Below are 22774 nucleotides of genomic sequence, written 5' to 3'. Positions count from 1 at the left end.
GGCCTCAGTGCTTCGCATTTAGTTACTGACACACTCATCCGCCGGCTCTTTACCTTACCTAAGAAAACAAGTCAACTTTAAACACGGCAAGTGAGCCGCAGTCAGGGGCGCACTTCAGCAAAGACAGTTTACCTAAGCACCTTCTTTCTTCTCGGTTAGTTTCTCTATTTCATTTGTCAGATTCACTCAGCTTGCATGCCTCTGTTGTCTATCAGGTTTACTGAAGGTGTGATAAATAGCGTTTTTTTTCAGCAGAGTGGACTGTAGAGGAGCCAGAATTCAACTGGGTCTAATGTGCTGACTTGAGACTCAGATTGGAGAGGCCGTGGGTGATCACTCATCATTTGATCTGCGATAAGGTATTTTGGTTAAGTTCCAGTGAAGTTAGAGTTCAGACAGATCTCAACATCAGACTCTCTGTGATGAGAACTCTGCTGGAAAAGCAATTTCTCAAATTACTGTGTTAAGCTCATAAATGACTTGATCCCGTGCTGTTGTTTTCCTGATAATCGCTATGTAGTCGACTATAATAACGTCTTCTGCATATGGCGAAGATAAACCATAAGACAGTCTCATGTGGTGCTTCCATATTGGACACCTGCAATAAATAGACTCCACTGTTTGGCAGATCAGTCCTCAATCTTTTCATCTAAGAGACTGCTATGGAAGTCCATCCAAGGTACCTGGGCTTTCATTCTGGCGGTGGAAAAAGCCTCAAATTTCACTTCCTGCTGGTTGAGATGGGGTGTTCCACAGATGAGTCCCAGTGCCTTCGGCTAGAGAAAGGGCCCCATCAATAATTCAGCTTCTGATCAGACTCTCCACAATGGGGAAGAACAAACTTTTGGCTTGACGGCAAACACGTCACACTGATAGTATTTCCCATGCTTAGATAGCTTTGCATTGACCATATGGACATCATAATTACCAATGGGATGAGGCAACAGTCTCTTGATCACCAGGCCAAAAATCACACAACAACCTTAATTAGTTTGGGCTGCTTCAGAGCCCATCTTGGACTAATCTGGTGCTGTAATGATGTTTTCTGATAGGCAAGATACCATAGGTACTAATTAATTCTAATCGAATTTTGGAAATGTGCATAACGATAAAGAAAACGTGAGAGGAGAAATTTGAGCTGGGTTATCAAGCCGTGATCTACTTTGAATTTTGTTTATGTATTTAGCATTTTATGTGTTATTATGCAATTTAGCTGTTCCATTCAGTCACATATTCAGTATGATTAACTAAATAAATGTAATATTTGAAATTTTCTACCAATTATAAGCTGTACCTTCTTTACTGTTCTTGAAGTGCGTCCTTTAGGTTTGCAGGTGAAAAGTATGAATACATTACAGGGCTTCAGACTGTGGTTATAATGATCACCAATGCGACAAAAAATAAAAATGAGTGAAATCACCACTGGCGTCAGTCAGTAAAATTTTGTGTGCTTGTATAAGTATTTATATCAGATATTATGTAGTTTGAGTGCGTACCAGTGTTGCATGCAAACATGAACGCAGCTTTGATGTTTGATTTGCAAACAATTTACTCTTATGATTATGTTCTTTTTTTTAATGAGTCAATCAAGAAGATTTGCAAAACAGCTTCAGTTGTGCTCAAGTTAGCGGTTCGAATCAGAATCACTCAGTAAGTGAATTGTTCACTCCCTAACTATGGGGAAATGAGCTTTTAACTATTTTTGTGACATTCATATAATAATGTGTAATTAAAGATGCAGCCACAGAGTTTTGTTGTAGTATATACATAAATTGTGCATCTATAAACATTCAAATATTTAACAAAAAATATTATTGGTCATTGGTCCACCCGAAAATAAAAATTACCGCAAGCTTTACTCACCCTCAAGCCATCCTAGGTGTAAATTACTTTCTTCTTTCTGATGAACACAATCTGAGATATATTAAATAATGTCCTGGCTCTTCCAGGCTTAATAATGGCAGTGAATAGAGGATGATATTTTGAAGTCCAAAAAAGTACATCCATCATGAACGTACTTCACACGGCTCCGGGGGTGAATAAAGTGTTTGTGTAAGAAAAATATCCATGTTTAAAACTTTATAAACTAAAATATCTAGCTTCCAAAAGACGGCCGTACGCATCGATTTATGGTGAAAGAGTAACCCCTGACCTGGCGCATTGTCAAACGCGGAAGCGCAGAGGATAGAGCAAAACAAAACAATGGTCACAAATTGGAAGACTAAAACGAGAATTTTTAAAGAGAAATGTCGGAGGATTTTGATAAAAGAGAAGACGAGCTTGGGTTTGTTGACTATCCTTATTTGTTTGAATCAAAACTCCTACATCACGTCAGGGGTTACTCTTTTGGCGTAAGTCGACTTGTGTAGGCCGTCTGCCGGAAGATAGTTATTTTAGTTTTTAAAGTTTTAAATATGGATATTTTTCTTATACAAATGCCTGGCTTCGCTTCAGAAGGCCTTTATTCACCCCCGGAGGCCATGTGGAGTACGTTTATGATGGATGGATACACTTTTTTGGGCTTCAAAATATCCTCTATTTACTGCCATTATAAAGCTTGGAAAGTCAGGATGTTATTTAATATATCTCCGATTGTATTCGGCTGAAAGAAGAAAGTCATATACACCTAGGATGGCTTGAGGTTGAGTAAATCATGGGGTAATTTTCATTTTTGTGTGAAGTAACCCTTTAAGTTTGACTTGACATTAAGGGATACTTTGTTTGGGTGACGTCATGTTTGTTTTCTGTTTTTTCCAAAAGGCAAAAATATTCTTACAATAAAGATTCATATTTATATGGCACAATTGGGATCACTTTGAAGCATCAGATTTGAACTCATTTATAATAAATACATCTAGAATAGACACAAATATCCATTTATCACAACCATTTTACTATGTGATGTTAAACAGATGCATATATTGTAAAGAGCCACTTATCTCAGTTTTCTGCCTTTTTGAATCCGACAGCCCCTCCGCTTCCATGGCCTCATGGAATACTGAAGTTTCTCAGTGGAAGCAGTACAGTATGTAAGTATTGTATTTTTTGTCCATTGTTTCATGAATACTGCATATTCAGACATACTTCTCATTTGACTGCTTTTCACATACTATATATAGTAGAGAAGTGGGCATACTGCTATGTGTATATTTCCTGCTGTTTTACCAGAGCAGTGATTATTCACGAAATTGAAACAGTCAGCATGTATCCTCCATAAAGTCTTTTTCAGCCCATATGGAAGTTGCCATACATACGTATATAACGAATCAGAGGCTATTTTCCAATAAACGAGTATTTATAGTATTCAAAACGATGGGGTGGGATTCTATTCTATTAACCTGAGTGCAGTGTTAAAGGATCTGTTTATGGAGAGGAAATGACAAGAAATGGGGTTGACAGGCCTGGAGTGAGACAGTTAAATGCCCCTCGCTGCTTTGGATAATTAATAAATAAAGCACCAGGGGAGCCCTGCCATGCCTTTCTCTATGACAGGGGCTGTCTCCAGTGCGCTAAAGCATTAAATGACCAATTTCTGTCAGACTAACTTCCACCATGCACTCTCTCTTTCTTTCTCCCTCTCTCGCTTGCTCTTTTTCTCCCTTCTCTCCGTGGCTTCCTCCTCCGGCTCTCTCTCTCTCTTCTCCAAAGTAAGCTACTTTGCTCTCTTTGCACTGAGTTTTTCAGCGACTGATGGCTCTAGTTCATTTCTGCTGAATTAATTGGTCCCTGAATGAATTCTGTTGACAGGGCAATTCATCATGTGTTTGGCCTGACAGTGACTGGGTGTTGGGGAGGGGGTGGTGGTATAGAGAGGAACACTGAGCCAGGGGGAGGTTGGGGTTAGGGGGGACGATGGGGGTTGGTGCTTCTTCACTTTCTCTCCTTTTTCTGTTTTTCTCTGTCTCTGTCTTGCTCTCTTTCTCTACTCAGACACTTAACGGGCGAGATGAGCCTCGGCGTGGAGTCTTGAGGACTGTAAAGGCGGGATTGTGTGTTGTTTTAGCCTCTGTCTCGAACATTAAGGGTGCCCTGGGGTTGCAAACACACAAACTCCCTTAGGTTGGGTCTTTGTCGGCTTTCAGAAGATCTCCACTTGATTGGATGGTCGGGTCAAAGGAAAACTCTATGCTCTAGGCGCTCTGACTTCTCATTTCCTTACAGGCTAGGTGACATAATTGCATGGAGAAGCAGATTGCGTTAGTGCTTAATTACATAATGTGGCACACAATGGCCATTAGAAACGATCGTTTAGCCGTTGAAAGAAAATGAGATTTGGCTGCCGATGGAAGTGGCCAGATTTGGAGGCAGAGGGTCTCCGATCAGATGGGCTTCTGTAAGATTCCTGTGCTAATAATACAACTAATAAAACCACCCCATTGTTTGGTGCGAAGGCCGAACCTGGTAGCTCTCAGCGCCACCCACACTGCGCTTTTTACAAAGCTAAATCAATCAGTGCTTGCTCATTAGGATGCTCACCAACTTATGTAACCGTCTCTTGGATGAGCTCACACAGCTTGGGTAAAAATGACCTCATAATCACAGCGCAGCCATCAAGACAGCATCTGAGCGCCAAAGCCACTGTGCTCGCAACAGAGATGATGCTGGGAAAAGGTTTTTATTTCATTCTGATTATTTCCACAGTAAAGAAATTCAGTGTTAAATACATATTGAAAGGTTAGGTTAATTAAAAGTTGGATATGTAGTACATCCTATATACCTGCTACATACAGTCAAAGTCCCTTTCAAGGAAAGTCTGTTCATTTGGCGGCCATTTTTGCTATCCCTCCGGACAGCTATCCAAGACCAAGTGATATCTACTTGAATGGGGGAATCCTGAATTGTCAAAAACTGCTTGCCGAGCTCACATTTAAATGACATATTTCTAATGCAACAAATGCTTATATGAACTGTCCCGTAAATCATATTTCCTATGCTCGAATAGCATTTAAAAAATTTATATTTCAGGCTAGATCTGCCAATGCACATGTGCAGTCCTAAGAGCGCTGACTGTTCTTACAGCAACCGGAGCTTCTAACGGCAGCTGCAGTGACACAATGACTTTACCAACTGGCGATTGGCTCTTCTATTTAGAAGGCGGGACTTATTCCGCCATATTGCGCATTGCACTTTCTCCTCGTTCATAAGTAAAATGAGTCTTTGTACATCCAGGCCTGGTTTCACAGACAGGGCTTAGACTAAGCCAGGACTAGGCCTTAGTTAAATTAGGACTTTTATGTAGCTTTTATAATATTCCTTAAAAATAAAAAACATTACTGGTGTGCATCAGTTCAAGTTGCTTTCAGTTAAACCAGCTCAAACTTGCCTTTTAGTCTGGGGACTAGGCTTAAGCTTTGTCTGTAAAACCTGGCACTAAAGTCTTTGATACAGTACACTCACGTTAAGCAATATATAGCAAATCTCGGCTGCGTAATTGTTTATATTGTCGCAAAATGTAAACTGTTTTATCACACAGCTCTTTATATAAATTAAATATAAATCCAACTTTATCCGCATACATACAGTACAGTACTGTACAGTACTCTCATGTCAAGTTGATACAGTATATAGCAAATCTCAACTGCTTCATTTTTTTTTTTTTTTCACAAAATGTAACCATATTATCGCCCGTCTATGAAATTGGATATATAAGTATGTCATATACACTATATATATATATATATATATATATATATATATACTATAGCATATCTTAACTGCTTGATGTGTTTTAATGTAAATGTAAACTATATTACCGCCCAGCTCTAATCTGCTAAATATGACTATAAAGATAATATAAACACTAATATCATGGTTTTATGTAGAGCTGCTTTGAAACAATGTGTATTGTGAAAAGCGCTATACAAATACATTTGACTTAACTTAATTCAGACCTTTTTGCTGACTTTTTTTTGTGGGGGAAATCTGTGGAATCTGTGAAATACACAGATATGGTAACACTATACAATAAGGTTTCATTAGTTAACATTAGTTAATTACTTTAGTTAACATGAACTAAGAATGAACAATACTTCTACAGCATTTATTAATCTTAGTTAATGTTAATTTCAACATAATACATTATGGATATCAAATGTTGTATTTGTTAACATTAGTTAATGCACTGTGAACTAACATGAACAAACAATGAACAGCTGGATTTTTAGGTAACACTTTATTTTACAGTGTCATTGTTACATATGTTAGTATGTTTATATGTTTATTTTACAGTGTCATATGTTACATGCAGTTACTATAGTAATAATTACATGCAACTAACCTTAAACCAAACCAAACCAAACCCTAATCCTAACCCTTTTAGTCAGTACATGTAGTTACTTAATATTACTCAATACTTAAAGGGTTAGTTCACCCAAAAATGAAAATAATGTCATTAATTACTCACCCTCATGTCGTTCCACAACCGTAAGACCTTCGCTCATCTTCGAAACACAAATTAAGATATTTTTGGTGAAATCCGATGGCTAAGTGAGGCCTCCTTTGCCAGCAATGTTACTGCACCTCTCAAGATCCATAAAGGTACTCAAAACATATTTAAAACAGTACATGTGAGTACAGTGGTTCAACCTTAATATCATAAAGCGACGATACTTTTTTACTTTTTGTGTGCCAAAAAAACAAAATAACGACTTTTCAACAGTATCTAGTGATGGGTGATTTCAAAACACTGCTTCGGAGCTGGATCCATAAAGATCCATTTCCATTTATTTTTATCCAAGATCCATTTATGTCGTTCTTACGGGTGTAGAGCGACATAAAGGTGAGTACTACATTATTTTCATTTTTGGGTGAACTAACCCTTTAAATGTAAAATTAAAATGTAAATGTAAAATTAAAAACTGATTTTTATTAACATTACAAAAGATTAATAAATACTGTAATAAATACTGTAACAAATGTATTGTTCATTGTTAGTTCATGTTAGTTAATACATTAACTAATGTTAACAAATGAGACCTTATTTTAAAGTGTTACCATATAAAATGTTTCCCCCAGATATGGTACAAGGCACTCATGACAAGATGCACAACTATCCAGAAGAAACTCACAGATGTTTCAGATAGGAACAGGGCATGTAAAACATAAATAAAAATAAAATACAGGCAGAGCAAATAGTCCCAGACATCAGATTTTTTATATTTAAAAGATTTGCAGCCTGATTTATCCACAGTTTTGCGTGCTCAGATTCTTTGCTGGCCTGTGTTCATTTCATAGATATTTTAATTTACACCCTTTTCTTAAGTATCATGGAAAATAAGTTCTTGTCATCTCACAAACTACACTGTCTTGATGATATACAGTACCTAAGAAATAGTCCATTCCCAGACATCGTAGAAAATTTCATAATTAGCGGTGTCCCTAATGAGGTGGATTTGATTGACAGCCCCAGGTTGGCCTTTCCCCTCCCCAGCATCAAATATGACAGCAGTGATGATGACGAGCACATAGACGGCTGACAGGACTTAACAGTGAGTGCTGTCCAGTGCAACTCCTCTGGTGCTCCTTCTCTCTCCAGTGTGACACCCCATGACAGATGATGCCGTTTTCTCCCCATTCAAGCCTCAGAAAACAACCGACATTTTCCCATTTCTTATGAATAATGTGTCTACAAATCTTTATTGTTTGTAGGACATTTACATAGAACTACATGGACACATTTTCCGTGCGATTACCAATGTGACTAATGCTTGATGAGATGCAGGCGATGTCACGCTGGCCTGTTTCTTGGTAATGTGTATGTTTCTATGTCAGTGATCAGGTTATTCTTGTAAAACCAGTGTAATACAGTCATACTGCAGTCCTGGGTTGTCAGATAATTGGAATAGGGCTCACATGATGTGCGTTTCTGTAGCATACATAGAGTTTCTTTTAAGTAGATTAACAATTAGTTTGTATTTAGGACTGAGAGTTAAAGTTTATAATACTGTGAGAATGTGTTTTTATTTATCTTATAAGTTCCCAAAAAAGTGCACAGTATCCTAATAATATCCTAATAATATTCCAAATCTATAAACTGCAATGTAAAGTTCACTTTCCAAAAGTAGTTCACATAACCTTGAAATTCATTTGAGAATGAGACTAAACCGTCATGCATTTGTTTGTATAGTTGTCTCCAGTAGTACTGAGCTTGGGCCCCTCGCAGTGTTTGAGGAGCCGAGAGGATGACAGGTGCTTTTTGTAATGCCTTGCTGATGAGAGCCAATCAGCTGATTCCATTCTGCTGCTTTTTTTCTCCATCTCCCCTGTTGTCATCTGGCATGCTAAAGTAAAGATGAGCCTGATTGACAGATGCATCCGGGTTCACAGTTTATTGGTTCCAGCAAAAGAAGCAGATATGCCAATTTAGACAGGGGAGTGACAAAAAAGTTTCCATCTAAATGGAATAATTTTACCACTGGGAATTCTCAGCTGGGGGAAGAACAGAGGCAGGCCTTTTTCGTTATTTTAACAAGGGCTGAATGACAAACATATACGACAGTAAGAGGCTGACAGAACAGCAGCTTTTGATGCTTCACAGGGGAGCCATGAAATAAACAATAGGCAGAAAAATTGAATTACAGCAGGGTAGGATTGTCTGCTCGTGCTGGAGGAGAGCTGCTGCAGGCAGCAGTCAGCTGCGGAGGGAACCCAATGCATCATTAAATAGTCCACACTGTTTTACACCCTCACTGTGACGACTCCTCTCTGCTTCCGTTCCTCCACTGTTCCTTTTTCCTGCTTACACTTTCACTCTCGCTAAGAGAGTCTTTGCTCTTATTCTTCCTTGCTTGAACTTCTTTTATTTTTGCGTCCCACTGTCTCGTTAAGCCCTGAACAACCTCTTGTGTCCCCTTTGCAATGGCATGAAGGTCCATAATGAGTTTTGGTTTTGTTAATAACTATGAATATGAAGGAATATACATAAATAAATGTACAGTCAAACCAAAAATTATTCAGACATTTTTGATATTTTTGATATATTTTTACTAGTGGGTGCAGGACACTATAGTTCATTTATGTAAGTGAGGATAGCAAAATAAAGTAAACTGTGACATATTATACCCTAAAATTCTTCATACAGTGGACTACCAGTAAAATTGATAAAAATTTGGAAACAAAAATTATTCAGACACTTTGACCTGAACATGTTTTGCTTAAGTGTTATCTGACATAATTAAGATTAATTTTTTTCTGACACAGTTTAACTCTGAGATGTGTGTGTATATATATATATATATATATATATATATATATATATATGTGTATGTATGTATGTGTTGATTTTAATTAAATAATTTGTGTACATATTTTTAAAACAATATTACATATATCAGCACATTTTCAACTACTATATATGTAATATTCATTTTTTAAATATATGTATAATTTATATACATATGTATAATTTTATATTACAATTTATAAATAAAACACGATAAAATATTTTAATTAAAATCAACATATACACACACCACATATTTTATAGTATGGTTCGTTAAATATTTGATTATTTACTTTTCTATCTTATAGCCTCACTTGTTTAAACACTCAGCCAATGAGTACATTTATTTACTGGACAAATTTCAGATGTGATATTTTCATAACTAGCATTTATACAAACCGAATGTCTCACAGGTTGGAGTGTCCTTGAACTCTGAATGACTCTTTCATGAAAGGGTTAATAATCACCACTACGGTCACAGGCTGACATACAAAAAATTTATTTCTCATATGCACAAAAAAAAAAAAAGAAGAACTGGACAGAGGTGGAATAAAGTGATGGCTAAGGCCATGTCGCTTTTTGTTACATATTTTCATCGGAAATTCTTTTTATGCTTGCAACAAATTTTGTTGTAGTACATATTTTGCATTATTTTAATGTAAGGAGAACCATCTCCCCTTCCTGCTCTGCTGCTGTGGGCTTGTTTTAAAATGAAGAATTCTGTCAAGAACATGTTTCCATGTTTTATGCGGGACTTAATAGCTGGAAATTGTGGAATGATAAAAAAGGAGACCCAAATATTTTTTTTCCTATTGTGTGAAATAGAACTTGTGGTTGTTCTGTGTGTACATTTATGTACAGTTGTAGTTGTTGTGATTTTTTTTTTCCTTAGCATGCTTAGAATTTTGAATCATCTGGTCTGGTAGTAAAATAACTTTAACCTAATATTTGCAATAAAAGCTTCAGAATTCTGATGTCTTGTTTAACTCCATCTTGAATTGTACAGGAAGGTTCAAAGTACAAAAACAATCCACAAAACCAGGCATGTGAAATGTATTTGTTCATTGCTACAGGCTTATCCTCTGTACAGGATTTAGGGATCATTTAAAATGAAGGGTAAAATTGAACGCAGTAATAAAGGAGAATACAGAATACCATTTTACTTGATTTGCATAGAGACTTAAACAGTATGAACAAGTTAAGTAAATGTGAACCGAAACAAAACATACAAACAGCCGCACATGTGGTGATAGCATCTGAAACCCACCGAACGACGCAGGTCGGGTTTCAAACTTTTTGTTGTGCGTCTCTGCAAAGCACAACACATTTAAGACACAAATGTAATGTCAATCTTTTTTTCTTTTTCTTTCAATTCTCATATCTACAAATGGAATCAGTAAATTAGTACGATACTGCAATGGTGAGATGTAGATGATCTTATATACATAGAAGAACTGTTTTCACATTATACACAAATCATTCTACAAAGCAGCAGTTTGTTGCAAATGACATACCTTTAAGTAACAGAATTCACCTTTTCTGTGTACATTGCTGTGGGCCTAAGATGGATCTTTTCCTTTTTGTTCAACATTACCACATACAATCAGTTTTGACTACTATTAAAACATAATACTGTTTTATTGACAGATACAGCAAATAAAATATTAAATATCAAACTAAGTCTTTGGCAAACGTGGTATAAAGTACATTCACTTTACATTTCCAGGAGCGTATGGATGGACCGTTTTCCATTTCTATCCTCAGTTAACATTTGGTGAAACGTTTGTTCGACCACACAGAGGGGTTACATGCATGTCTACCTCTCAGGACCATAGCCAAACCATAAAAAAAATTAAATTAAAAAAAGCTGTAAGGCATTTGTTGAACTTGTTGTACAATTGACTGCTAATGATTACTTTGGTACTGAGCCAGTCGTTCTGTCTCAGTTACACGATACAAAAATGGTTCTTGAAGTTTAAGGAATCATTTATGATCCACACGGAAGGACAAAAAAGGCATATACTAGTTTCTAACATATAGCAAGTGAATTTTTGTCCAGTGTTGCTGTTACTTTGTCAATTGGAGTAGACCTTTTTGCTTAAATGTAACATGTATTCTGACAAACTGTCGAAGATAATTGCAATTCATTTGTACTTATAAATCCAGTAATGCAAAATAGTGCAAACGAGAAAAGAGCGGCACCGATCATGATATTGGAGATTACACATGATGATAAAATGGAATATCCCGAAAAGGTATGACACACACAAATGCACACACGCACACAAACCATCAGCTAAACCAAAACAATAATTTAATATACGGTTTTCTTTTCAGGTCATTTACAGCAACAGTTAACTTCTTCAGTGTCTGACCTGTTTTTATCTTTTTTTTTTTTCTGTTTTCTTTTCCCCCATTTTGATTGTGTATCACAGAAAATGTTAGTAATTTCATACCACGAGTCAGAGATGGCTTCTAAGACTGTTACACTTGTCTGTTTGACAGAAAATGGAGCAATAATGCAGGTTTCTGCTCAGCTGACACGTCGCTGTTCTGTCCGTGAGAGGTAAGACACTAGTGAGATGGTGTAGGACATGGGCAAATTACTTTAAAGGCCTCAGGCAACCTTGTGTGTGTGATCTGTTAGTGATACTAAATACAGTATGTAAAGGAATGTATTGATTGATTTAAAGAGAGAAAAAAAACAAAAAAAAAACAACAACACATCAATTGTTACTTCGTATTTCTTCACACGGTTCATCTTGTTTTATATCTTGTATAATATATATATTTTTGTAGAATCTTTCAAAGTCTTTCAGGAAAGAGTTCAGTCATTGTTCAGTGATTTAGAGAATGAGAGCCTTAGTGTTGATGTTGCGTGGGGGGGGTGGGGGTATAGTCGATGTGAGGGGGGGGGGGGGGGACCCGCTGTTGCTTGACCCTCCTAATCCGATCTCGGCCCCATGAAACTGAAGACCGCGTAGCCATCTTCAATCCCTCTGACCTTAGCGCCATTCAGACTGGTACGATATGGAGGCCGCGGCCATGGTCCTGCAGTTTGATTGGGTTGCCATGGTAACTAGTGGCGGTCATAGGCAGTGGCAGCAGTGGGAGGGGCGGAGCCCCGGGATGCGGCACTATAATAATAAGGGGAACCTGGAAGTTAACAGAAGAGCGGAGCGTTTGAAACCACAGCAAGAGCAACACTTACGCCCACTCCTAATGATTTTGCTTATGTAAAATACAATCAAACTATTCTATTACGTTGTGAAACCTTGGCACACACAAAAACACTTGCGAAGGGCTTATATGCGTCTTAATTTAGAGATGCAGTGTGTTATGACCTTGCTAATCAAAAAGAGAAATAAAACTGTAGCTAGTTTAGTAAAGCTGTATGCAAATAATGTCATTGTAAAATGTGATTATATTAATCCCACTTTAAAGCGACTAATCCCATAAGGGATAAGCAAAAAGGGTTAATACTCACTTAATAACGCGGGGTTGCTGAACCGCCAAGCTTCATTGTAAGTTGTGTACTGCGGGTGAGAGTAGGGATTTCCTGAAAAGTCGCTTCCTAAAATCAAACACAAATGACAGGTTAGCAATAAAGCAAATGGTGTATATTCCTGGGTTTGGTATGAGTTAAGCTCAACTGTTAGCATTTGTGGTATAATCAAGGTTACGCTGAGGAATTTACTGTATGTTGAAAGTAAATGGTGCCAATTTATGGAAAGAAAAAAAAAAAAAGCATTTTATAATTTCATAAAAGCACTTAAATTAATTATTTTGTGAAAACTTGTATTATTTGAGCTGTAAAGCTGTTCAAATAATCTTTTTTGTTGTTTTAGGGTTTTAGAGATTATGACGTAACATGAAAATCAATGTTTATGGCTATTGAAACAGTGAGTATTTTAACATTTACAGATTTTTGCCCCCTTGTATGTGCCTCACTGTACACTGAAAAAGATTTGGTGTAGGATTTACGTTTTACTTGGAAATTGCTTGTAAATTTCACACATAATTACAAAGAAACAGCAAGTAAACACATTGAATTAAATGAGAAAATTTGAAAGACTGAGATAGTATTTTCATGTTCTTACTCTAATAATGAAAAATCTAACATTTTTTTTGTTTTATTTTAAAGAAAAGGAAGGACAAGTAGCTGTCAATTGAGCTTAGCTGAATTACAGTAATGTTGTATTTGAAATATTGCATCACATTAGTTCAGCACATCAGAACTAAAGGAACTGGCATTGTTTCACCGCTCTAGCTAGCAGATGGCTCGCCCTGTCCTCTTTCCTACGCCCTGGTGCTCGGCCATTTTGGCTGAATTTGTTACATTAATCCTGAGCTGGGTTTTGAAGTTTCTTTTCTTTGATTCTGCTGTTGCGCTCTTAAGATTCTCTTTTCTTTGGCCGCACCAAAGCCCGGCTTCAAAAAACCTCCCCAATGGATTCGTTCTCGCACACACTCGCCCCTTTTTATACGGCCGAATTCGACTTTCAGGAAGCGGCCCTGTCCATGTCAGTGAGCAATGCTGTTGGTCCCCCACGTTTCTTTCTTTTATGAGACAATAAAGGCTGGGTTTTATATGAAGCTGGTGAGGAATGGCTTTTGCTTTAACAGTGTTTGGGGTCTGTCACTAAATCTTAGTCGTTCGAGGGCCAGATGAATGGAAGTGCACACAAAACCCATGGCTCTAGGATTTAAGAGGATTTCTCAGCCTGTGTGACCAATGAAAATGAATCTTTGATGAAAACATATTTGATGTACCTGTAAAGATATGTTTGCCCAGCAAATGAATCCTGTCACTGAATTAAATTTGCCCCTGCGAACCATTCATGTTTGTGGGCCGTGGAAGCCCAAGACAGACTTGAATCTATCTGAGGCACTCAACGGTGACCGAGAGAAGAATCCCTCTCTGTGTCTGATGTAAAATATTTGTTTTCCAATTTTCGCACACTGCATGTTTGTGCTCGGGCTCTACGAGTCCGACTTTGTGAGCGCTGATGTTATCCCCTGGCTCCGCGTACAATTGCATTTACACCTTTCCAACTTCTCTGCGGCATCTCTCAGCCTGTCCGTTTGCATACGCATGTGTGTGTTTGTGCTGTTTGGGGAGAGGGCACAGTTCTTGCTGCCAGATTGCATCCTGTCCTGGCAGTGAAACTCAAGTCAGGTCCCTCTGAGAGATAGTGATTTAAATATTTACAGGCCTTCCCGCCCGCTGTTTTGTGACCCTTAACTGTTTGCTGTGAACCTGAACTGCAGGTTAAGTAGAGGGGAAAAGAGATACGCTCTGCAGCACTGGAGGCAGGGGTGGAGAAAGCTGTGTTTATCGATGGCCTGTGAGAGCGTCGAACGGTTGGGGAGAGGGAGGGAGGGGCGTAATGAGCACTGGAACCCGAGTGGAACTGAGAGGAACTGTCCTATATCCCGCACTTATGTCCCTGATCACTTATTGAGAGGCGCTAATTTTCTCCTCAGCAGCCGATAAGCTGAGACTCCTACTCGGGTTATTGACGAGTCGAGATCGAGATTCACAATGCCTGTCGTTGTCTTTAGTTAGACTGCAATTCTGGCTCCTCATCTTGCAATTATGGCTCCTCATTAATCTTATCCTCATTAATATTATGCTCCTCATTAATATTATCCTGTTTAATAAACATTAGCATCACCAGAAATGTCATGGGCAATATGCTTGTAGCTTTTGTGTCACTTCTCTTTAACTCTCATTCTGAAAATGTTACCTGGCATTCTACACTAATATATTCAAGCTTTTAAAACATAAAAAAGAAGCTTTGGGACAGTGATAATTGAATACTAATGCATGATTTATATATATATATATATATAACTAGTTTTTTTATTTTCAAGATGCAGAAGTGCAAATTCAGGTTGGCTTAGCATGACCTCAGGTTTCCTGAAGATGATCAGTTGCAGAGAACCATTTCCTGAAAATATTACGAGCTCTCTTAAAATTAACACCCTCGTAAAAATAGTAATTACACTTACCAGGGACCATTCCAGCAAGTGTAGAGGTGGGGTAGCTGCCCTGCCCAGTAGGGGGAACGTGAGGTGGGTACCCTGGTAGGGTTGTGCTTGCCATGTCTCGACCTGTAAAGAAAGTCAAAATTTGTAAGTGCACAATCCACATCACAAAAAATAAATAAATAAATAAATAAATAAATGGGCTATAAGTGACCAAAGGGTGATAAATATATGATTATCCTAAAATCTTTAAAATAATAATAATAATAATAATAATAATAATAATAATAATAAATTAAAAAGTTTAACTACTACACTAATGAGGGAAGTTAGGCAGAATTTAATATTTTTTTAAATTAATAACCACCATATATCTAGTATTTGTATAGAGTTTCTTTTTTATTTGCTGTAAAAAAAGATCAAGTGAACACCACATATTTTGGCACATTAAAATGTATGATGCATAGAATATAGTGGAAAAGTGCCCAAAGCAATAAACTACTTAAAGTGTTACACCATGCACATCAGTAACAATAATACTCAAACATATTTGTTTTTTAATCACAACCCCTGTAACCATTTTCTCTGAAAATCTAAAAAGTCAACTCAAGCTTATTTGTTGTAGACAAATAACTAGAAAACCCACATGCCAATCATGCATTGGGTAAAGTTCACCTTTCCTTAAATTCACAACATGAAAAACTGTTGACCCTGCAGAAGCTAAAAACACCTTCACTGCTTTTTTTCCTCTTCTAGGTCACTCGGCCTTTTAACATCCTCTATTACACAGAGTGGCGCTGCTGGCCTGTTTTGACTGAAGTGTTTTAAATTGCTCAACAGAGAGAAGCACAGAATGCCCTCGGCCTGCTGGTGGCATTGCTGCTGCTAAAAAGCCCAAAACATCACGAGAGTGCAGAGCGCACATTGCCTCCATATTCAGTTCTGTAATTGGAGGTGACAGCTAGCAATCCTGCTGGATGTGCTGGCTCAAACTTTAGAGCACGTAGGCCTTCGTCAGTCCCGACTGGGCCCTTGTGAGGACCCGCATCATTGTTTGAAAGGGGACCATTAAGGGTCGGAGGGGGGGGATGCATTCCCTCGGTCCAGCTACTAACAAGAGAGCTGCCAGTCAAACAGACAGCAATGTGAAAACTTGTGTTTTAATGTGATATTGTGCTTTTTGTTTAATTTACAGGAACTGAAGGCAAATTATAGCCATGTTGTTGTCTTGTTTTTGGTCATTATGAGCACAAAGCAAATAAATGAAGTTTGCGCTTATGGAGTATCACAAGAGACACAATCTCACTCACACGTTAACAAGCATGTTAAAAAATACTAGTGCACAGACTTCTAATCATTCAAAAAAAAAAAAAAAAAGTAAAATCAGAGAACTGAAGACTAGAAAAGTGTTAGCAGTACTTCTCAGGACAGTACAGGACAGGAGCTGTCTCCAGAAGCGCCATGGAATGTGCCCCAGTAGATTTTTAAAAATATTTAAAAATTTAGTTGCAGTTTTATACATAAATGTATACATCAATTATGTATAGACAGACACTACCTTTCAAAGTTTGGGGTTGGTAGGGTTTTTTTTTCCTTTCAACCTGTTTTTTAAAGAGGTCTCTTATGCTCATCAAGTCCACATTTTATTTGATCAAAAATACAGTAAAATAGTAATATTGTGAAATATTAGTACAACTTAAATAAACTATTTTCGATTGTAATATATTTTAAAATGTAATTAATTCATATGACAAAGCTGAATTTTCAGCCTTTACTCCAGTCTTCAGTGTCACATGATCCTTCAGAAATCATTCTAATATGCTGGTTTGCTGCTCAAGAAACATTTCTGATTATCACTGTTGAAAATATTTGTGCTGCTTAATATTTCTTTGGAAACTGATACATTTTTCAGGATTCTTTAATGATTAAAAACATTTATTTGAAATAGAATTTTTTTGTAACAACGCAAAAGACTGTCACTTTTAATTAATATAATGCGTACTTGCTGAATAAAAGTATTAATTTCTTTCAAAAATATCTTGCTCTCCCCAAATTTTTAAAGGTAGTGTAACACTTACATGAAAAATTAGTTATGGAGTGTTTTTCTCTTCCTTTGGTAATGTGTAGGGCACCAAATGACCTTGGACTGCTATTGGTGCCCTCTCAAAAAGAAACAGATGCATGACGCCTCTGGCTGTTTCCCCCATTTACCAGCGCTGGGTAAGTTTCTATTCTTTTTTTTTTCTTTTTTTTGTAGGGCTGTACCTGCTATAATAGGCTGGCTTGCATACTGGCTGTAGCTGGGGGCATGATGGGCATAGGCACCGTAGCAGGGGGTGGAGGCATCTACTGACACGCTGGGCTGGAGGGGCAACAGTTCCGCTAGGCCCGAGACTGCCAGTGAGGAAGGGGTGAAAGGAGCCAGGGAAGCCTCATGCGGCTCCTGCTTAACACACGCGGAGGATGAATGTGACTCTGCCAGGTGGAGAAAAAAAAAAAAAAAAAAGCCACACACACACAATCAGACAATGCACAATCACTCGCACTCAGCAAAAAAAAAAGAAAGAAAAAAAAAAGAATCATGACAGATGGAAGTACTGAATGGGAGCAGTAAAAGAAAAGGAAAATGAAGTTTGGCTGACAGTGTTTGGTGTTGTTGTAATGCTACATTGCGTTTAGGAGGAAAAGAAGAATTTATGTGAAGTTCCGACTGCTGTGGTGTTCTGACTCAGTTCCTTGGGTGTGTTCAGGAGTTTTAACAGAGCCTCCAGAGGCACACGCTCAGAAAACAACATTTCTACACGCACGAGGGGATTTGGTCATGGTAAGCCGGGAAATGTTACTGTGTGCTTGTGCTGTGTGTGGGTTTTATGTGCAAAGACAGATCCACACATAATTACATCAAAGATGCTTTAAAACTTTTGCCACACATATTTGTGGGCTATATATTTTATCATTAGACTATATTTTGCATTGTTTCTGTAAAACTATTTGACAAAATAATTATTTATTTCTGTTTTTCAGTATTCTCAGCAACTCTCAGTGAAACATCACCTCTCACAAAAACATTAGGATTGATATTTTATTACTTATGGTGGCTTGGTGCCTGGAATGTATCTCTACAAATTCAGGATATGCAACATAAATTTAAAATAGATCAAAAAAATAGATCCAGTTTTATTGTGGACATTTTTTGTTGATGTAAACATTGTTATAGATGGAACAGCCACGGATTTATTTTTTTTTTATCTTGAATCTCTTTGATTCCATTTGAGAGAACAAAAAAAATATTCAGAATATCACAATATTCCATATTTTGCGATATCAAAAATATTTTTTTTTAGAATTCCAAGAAAAGTTACAGCCCAGGGGGCTAGTTATATTTATTTGACAAAACTACCCACTTTGAGAGTCTTAGTTTTGGGCCCTGCTTACTCACACTTATGAACAGAATAGATTAGAAGTGAAAACATAATTTTTCTTGTAAACACATTGGAGAAATCTTTGGTTCCATTGTTTTTTTTCTATCTATTTTTCCCTCAGAATGGAAAGCAACATATAATTTGCTCCATAATTGAAGAGACTTTCACAGTCTTCTATCAACTTTAGTTTTATATCTGAATCTAAATAAAGCTACATTTTTATACAAACCTGATTGGAATTATTTATCCGTCAAATGAGCTAAAAATGAGCAAATATAAACAGGTAAATCACTTTCAAACAATATCTCTAGAATAGCATCAGCAAACAGCAGCATGGCTCACAGATCAATCAAGCTCAAATACAGAGAAATTTCCCTAAGGTTCGAAGGTAAGAGTCGCATCTCCAAAAAAGCCTGCAAATCGCGACATGGCCTCTTTGCATCGCCGGCCTTAATATCATTTGGCTGATGAGGTTTGGCATTTTTCATCTTAGCGGGTTTGCCACTGCAGCTCAAGCAATCAATGTGAGTTCTGTCTTCATCTCTCTCTCCACTCATCCTCTTTAACATCCTCTGCTGTTAACATGGTCTGTGGGGAGGGCTCTCACAGCTTCATGATAGCCTCATTAGCTGTTTCCCAACTATTGTTGTTTTACAACCGAGCTATGTGCGGAGAGTCGCTCATTAAGATAAGGCCTCCTTGTTGTCAGATGCAACCCTGACAACCCGTTCTGACCTAACGCCAGGAAATCAGGCAACTTAACTGGCCTCTTTCCCACACAAATCAATGGCAGAATTTTCTTTCCTGCATAGTTCTGGGACTCGCAGCCGAATCTTCATACAGCAGGAGCAGGATAAACATGGTGTTTTTTTTTAATTGAGAGACACATACAGATGTGTTAGATGACTATATTTCAAAGAGGAAGATGATAGCCTAACTTCAAAAATAAAAAACCTTAGAGGCCAATAAAGGAGAAAAGGAAGAGAGGCTGTCTGAGGAATTAGGCCTCGCTTTTTCACGGCCTCTGCTTTGCCGCTGTAAAGCAGACAAGGGTGTTCGCTACACTGACCGAAGCCCAGTGTTCAAGATCACTGAACTCTGAAACTAATCAGAGGTGCTGTTGCTTATTGTCCTGGAAACAAGCAAGACCTGCAAAAAGGAAGGCTGTCAACCTCCTGATTACAGAGATAGAAGATAAACACTGGTCTATGTGGAGGCGCATCACATCTCAACATGAACCAGAGCTATAGAGTTCTCTACGTCTGTCTCGCTCTCACGAATGCATGGTTTTAAATGGGTGCAGAAAGAGAGAGACAGGAATGACTTCCTTTTTTTAAAACCCAACAGCTCCAGCAAAGTCACCTGCCTTGGAGATTAAAATAAAAAAACTTGTATTTAACGGACACCTTCGTGTTTTGTAACAGTACTGAAATCTTTGACCTCAATTTTCAACACTTTCTCACAAGGAAAAACAGACTGCTTCCCCCCGATCAATTACAGCAATGTAATGTCTGGATGGCCAAATTGCTTTAATCCCCAATATAAGTTCCTAAAGTTATTCATTATCAAATGTGTGCTCAAAGGTTAGTGTGCTATTGTGAGGCTGAAATAAACATTAATTTGGGCTCTAGGGCCTGCCGGGGCTTCTGGTGACTCAAGACAGAGGCAGTTTGTCACTGGGCCACACATCAGGTTCCTCAGTCTAGCCAGCAGCGTGTTGTTTGCTGCTCACTGGAGAATAGCGGGCCACACTTAAAAAATGGCTCTCTGTCGGATATATTTCAGCCGGAGTTCATCAGCAGCATAAGCCGACACAAAGCAGTCTTTTCTTTCACTCTGCCTGCGTATGCTGCTTTTCTTTCTTACTTTTCTAGCTTGTTTTTTTTTTTTTTTTTTTTTCAGACATGGAGCTCTGTTGCTTTCAGGCCCGGGCTCTCAGTTTTTTTTTTTTTCCTCCTTTTCCCCTCCCCTCCTTCCATCTCTCTGAAGAGATTTGGAACAAGGGGGATCCCTTCAGCACCTGCTCAGGTTTTCAGCGGGTCGGAGGGGTGCCCATTTACACGGTACCATCCTACTGGCACCAGGAAGACTTCCATTATATGGCTCGGCAGGAACAGTGCTTAAGAATCTGCACTAGTCATTCATTGTGAAGGTATGTGCAAACGGCTTTTTTAAAAGGCTAGTCATATCTGGACAGCATCCAGACTTTTTACTGCAGTTTGAATAAATCATGCCATTGTTTTTCCCCCCTCTACTACAGTTAATACATGAAAGTGTGGAATGTGCTTGACTCATTGGGCAAGTACTGCCCCTGATGCCAAGAGAAGCACAGGTTAGTCCCTCATATAACTCTATCATCTGTACTTTCTGGGATTTTATAGTATTATTTATAAATGAATAATATTTATTTATAAATGTATTTATATATTTTTAAGTATGCATCTATTCCATTATTTAAAGGAATGTACTTTACTCCAAGTTTTATTTATCTGTTTATTTTTATTTTTGTTAGATTTCATCCAACATTATAGATTTCAATCAAATACATAAGCTATTTTAAAACTGCTTTTTCTTTAAGACTTTCGGTACAGAGCAGTAACCCCTAAAACTAATTGGGTAAACAGTTAACACAAAAAACTCATCTCCTATGCCTCGTAGTGCCCTTAAAATTCCAATTTCTGTTTTGTAATGAAGAGTTCATTAATCATTCATCTTTAATAGATTATGCAAATCGCACGACATAAAATCAACAAGATCAATGGCAGCGTGAATTTTAATTGGCTCAGGAAAACATTGCTGGGAATGAGCATAATCTCCAGCTCTATCCAATGAGAGGGAGTAATTTATTCAGAATTGGTTCTCAGTGTAAATGCGTAGGGTAATTTAGCACCTCCTTTAACTCTGTCCTTATTCTTATTTCCAGTTTATCACATGCGAGTACACCATAACATTACGTTATTGCATCTTTGAACTGCTTTTCTTGCTTTTTTTTTTTTTTTAATAAATGAAGTTATTACTGCCAAAAGTCATTTAGAATACGACATGGAACAGTTAATATATAAGACTCTCAAGAAATGTCATTTGAGGCTAGACATTCTGAAAGAGCTTTAGAATATAATTACAACTGTATTTTATTTTTTCAGAAAATGCTGAATTTAGCATGCCAGGGGTAGGTATTATCATCATGCATGCATAAACCAACACTGTTTTGAAATCATTAACAACAATAAAAACTTTTGAAAATCTCTCTACCAGGGCCGTTCCTATGCTCTACCAGAAGCAAGAGGTGGTCTGCACTAAGACCCCCGGTGTGTCCCGTCCCAGGTGCAAGAAAGGCCACCTGCCATGAGGGTGCTCCCTAGACCGAGACTGCTTTCATACAAAGGACAAAAACACACCTTTCTTCTCCAGAGGCCCAACTTTCTGGAGGGAACTCTACCTCCCACATATTACAGAGGGGGGAAAAAAGCCCTTTCTTTTCACATAACATTATCCAGCTATCATTTGAGAAGGGGGCACAGCAATTTTCAATCATCCTGTCCTCCGCCCACACAGAACTCATTGGCTTTGATGGCTCCTGCATAATTATGTGAATTTTATTAAAAGCTCAGCGTATTAATCTCAGCCCGACAGTTGGCTATCAGTAAACTTAACCTTCTCTGAGGTAATAACAGCCGCAACAATGAAACAATCTTTCAATTAGCCAGGCTGACATTAACCACCGCATACCACAAGAAAAAAACAAAAACGTTGCAACAATAAAGGCCAAACCATGCTAGACCACCATATTTCTTTCTGAGAACTATAAGCTGAAGAAAACCTTTCAGGACACAATGGAAAAAGTGGTAAAACAATCCAACGGTTTTTGCACAGTGACATTGGCCGACAATTTCCCATAATCACTTTGAATGTTTGGGTCTTGCATGCAAGTAGCAGCGCCTGTCTGTTTCGATCGCCTCTCTCTTACACGGCCCCTCAGAGCAGGCAGCACTAATCCATCCACTTTAGATCAACATGTCACATTCCACTCTCACCTGTCCGCTCAACTTATAAAGCTCACTTTACCACATAAAACACTCACATAGACTAGAATATGAATGTCCTGCCAGTATTCTAATGGTCAGCTGGGACGGTCGATCCA

At 37.9% G+C, this 22774-nt stretch overlaps 1 protein-coding gene and 1 long non-coding RNA gene across 29 annotated transcripts in view; one reads left to right on the top strand and one right to left on the bottom strand.

Moving 5' to 3' along the window:
* Window positions 1-249: 249 nt before the first annotated feature.
* Window positions 250-22749, top strand: LOC127525109 (uncharacterized). Its single transcript, XR_007933258.1, has 4 exons — window positions 250-359; window positions 2970-3029; window positions 17339-17431; window positions 17891-22749. It is a non-coding gene; the product is annotated as an uncharacterized LOC127525109 (long non-coding RNA).
* pax2a (paired box 2a) overlaps window positions 10259-22774 on the bottom strand; it is a 28283-nt gene continuing 15767 nt past the window's right edge. For 11 of the 28 annotated variants that reach the window (XM_051917355.1, XM_051917361.1, XM_051917357.1 and 8 more), the window contains 4 exons: window positions 17477-17686; window positions 15236-15337; window positions 12708-12794; window positions 10259-12357 (listed from right to left, as the gene is read on the bottom strand). In XM_051917355.1, coding sequence (XP_051773315.1) covers window positions 12236-12357; window positions 12708-12794; window positions 15236-15337; window positions 17477-17686 — 521 coding nt within the window. In that variant the 3' untranslated portion in view covers window positions 10259-12235. Of the gene's footprint in view, window positions 12377-12707; window positions 12795-15235; window positions 15338-17476; window positions 17687-22774 lie in introns of all 28 variants that reach the window. The other 17 variants (XM_051917369.1, XM_051917371.1, XM_051917375.1 and 14 more) reach the window with 3 other exon arrangements.

Source organism: Ctenopharyngodon idella, chromosome 13 (assembly GCF_019924925.1).
Source record: "Ctenopharyngodon idella isolate HZGC_01 chromosome 13, HZGC01, whole genome shotgun sequence".
NCBI classification, from domain to species: domain Eukaryota; kingdom Metazoa; phylum Chordata; class Actinopteri; order Cypriniformes; family Xenocyprididae; genus Ctenopharyngodon; species Ctenopharyngodon idella.
Note: the sequence above shows the minus strand (reverse complement) of the source record. Positions and strands in the feature narration are given on the sequence as shown.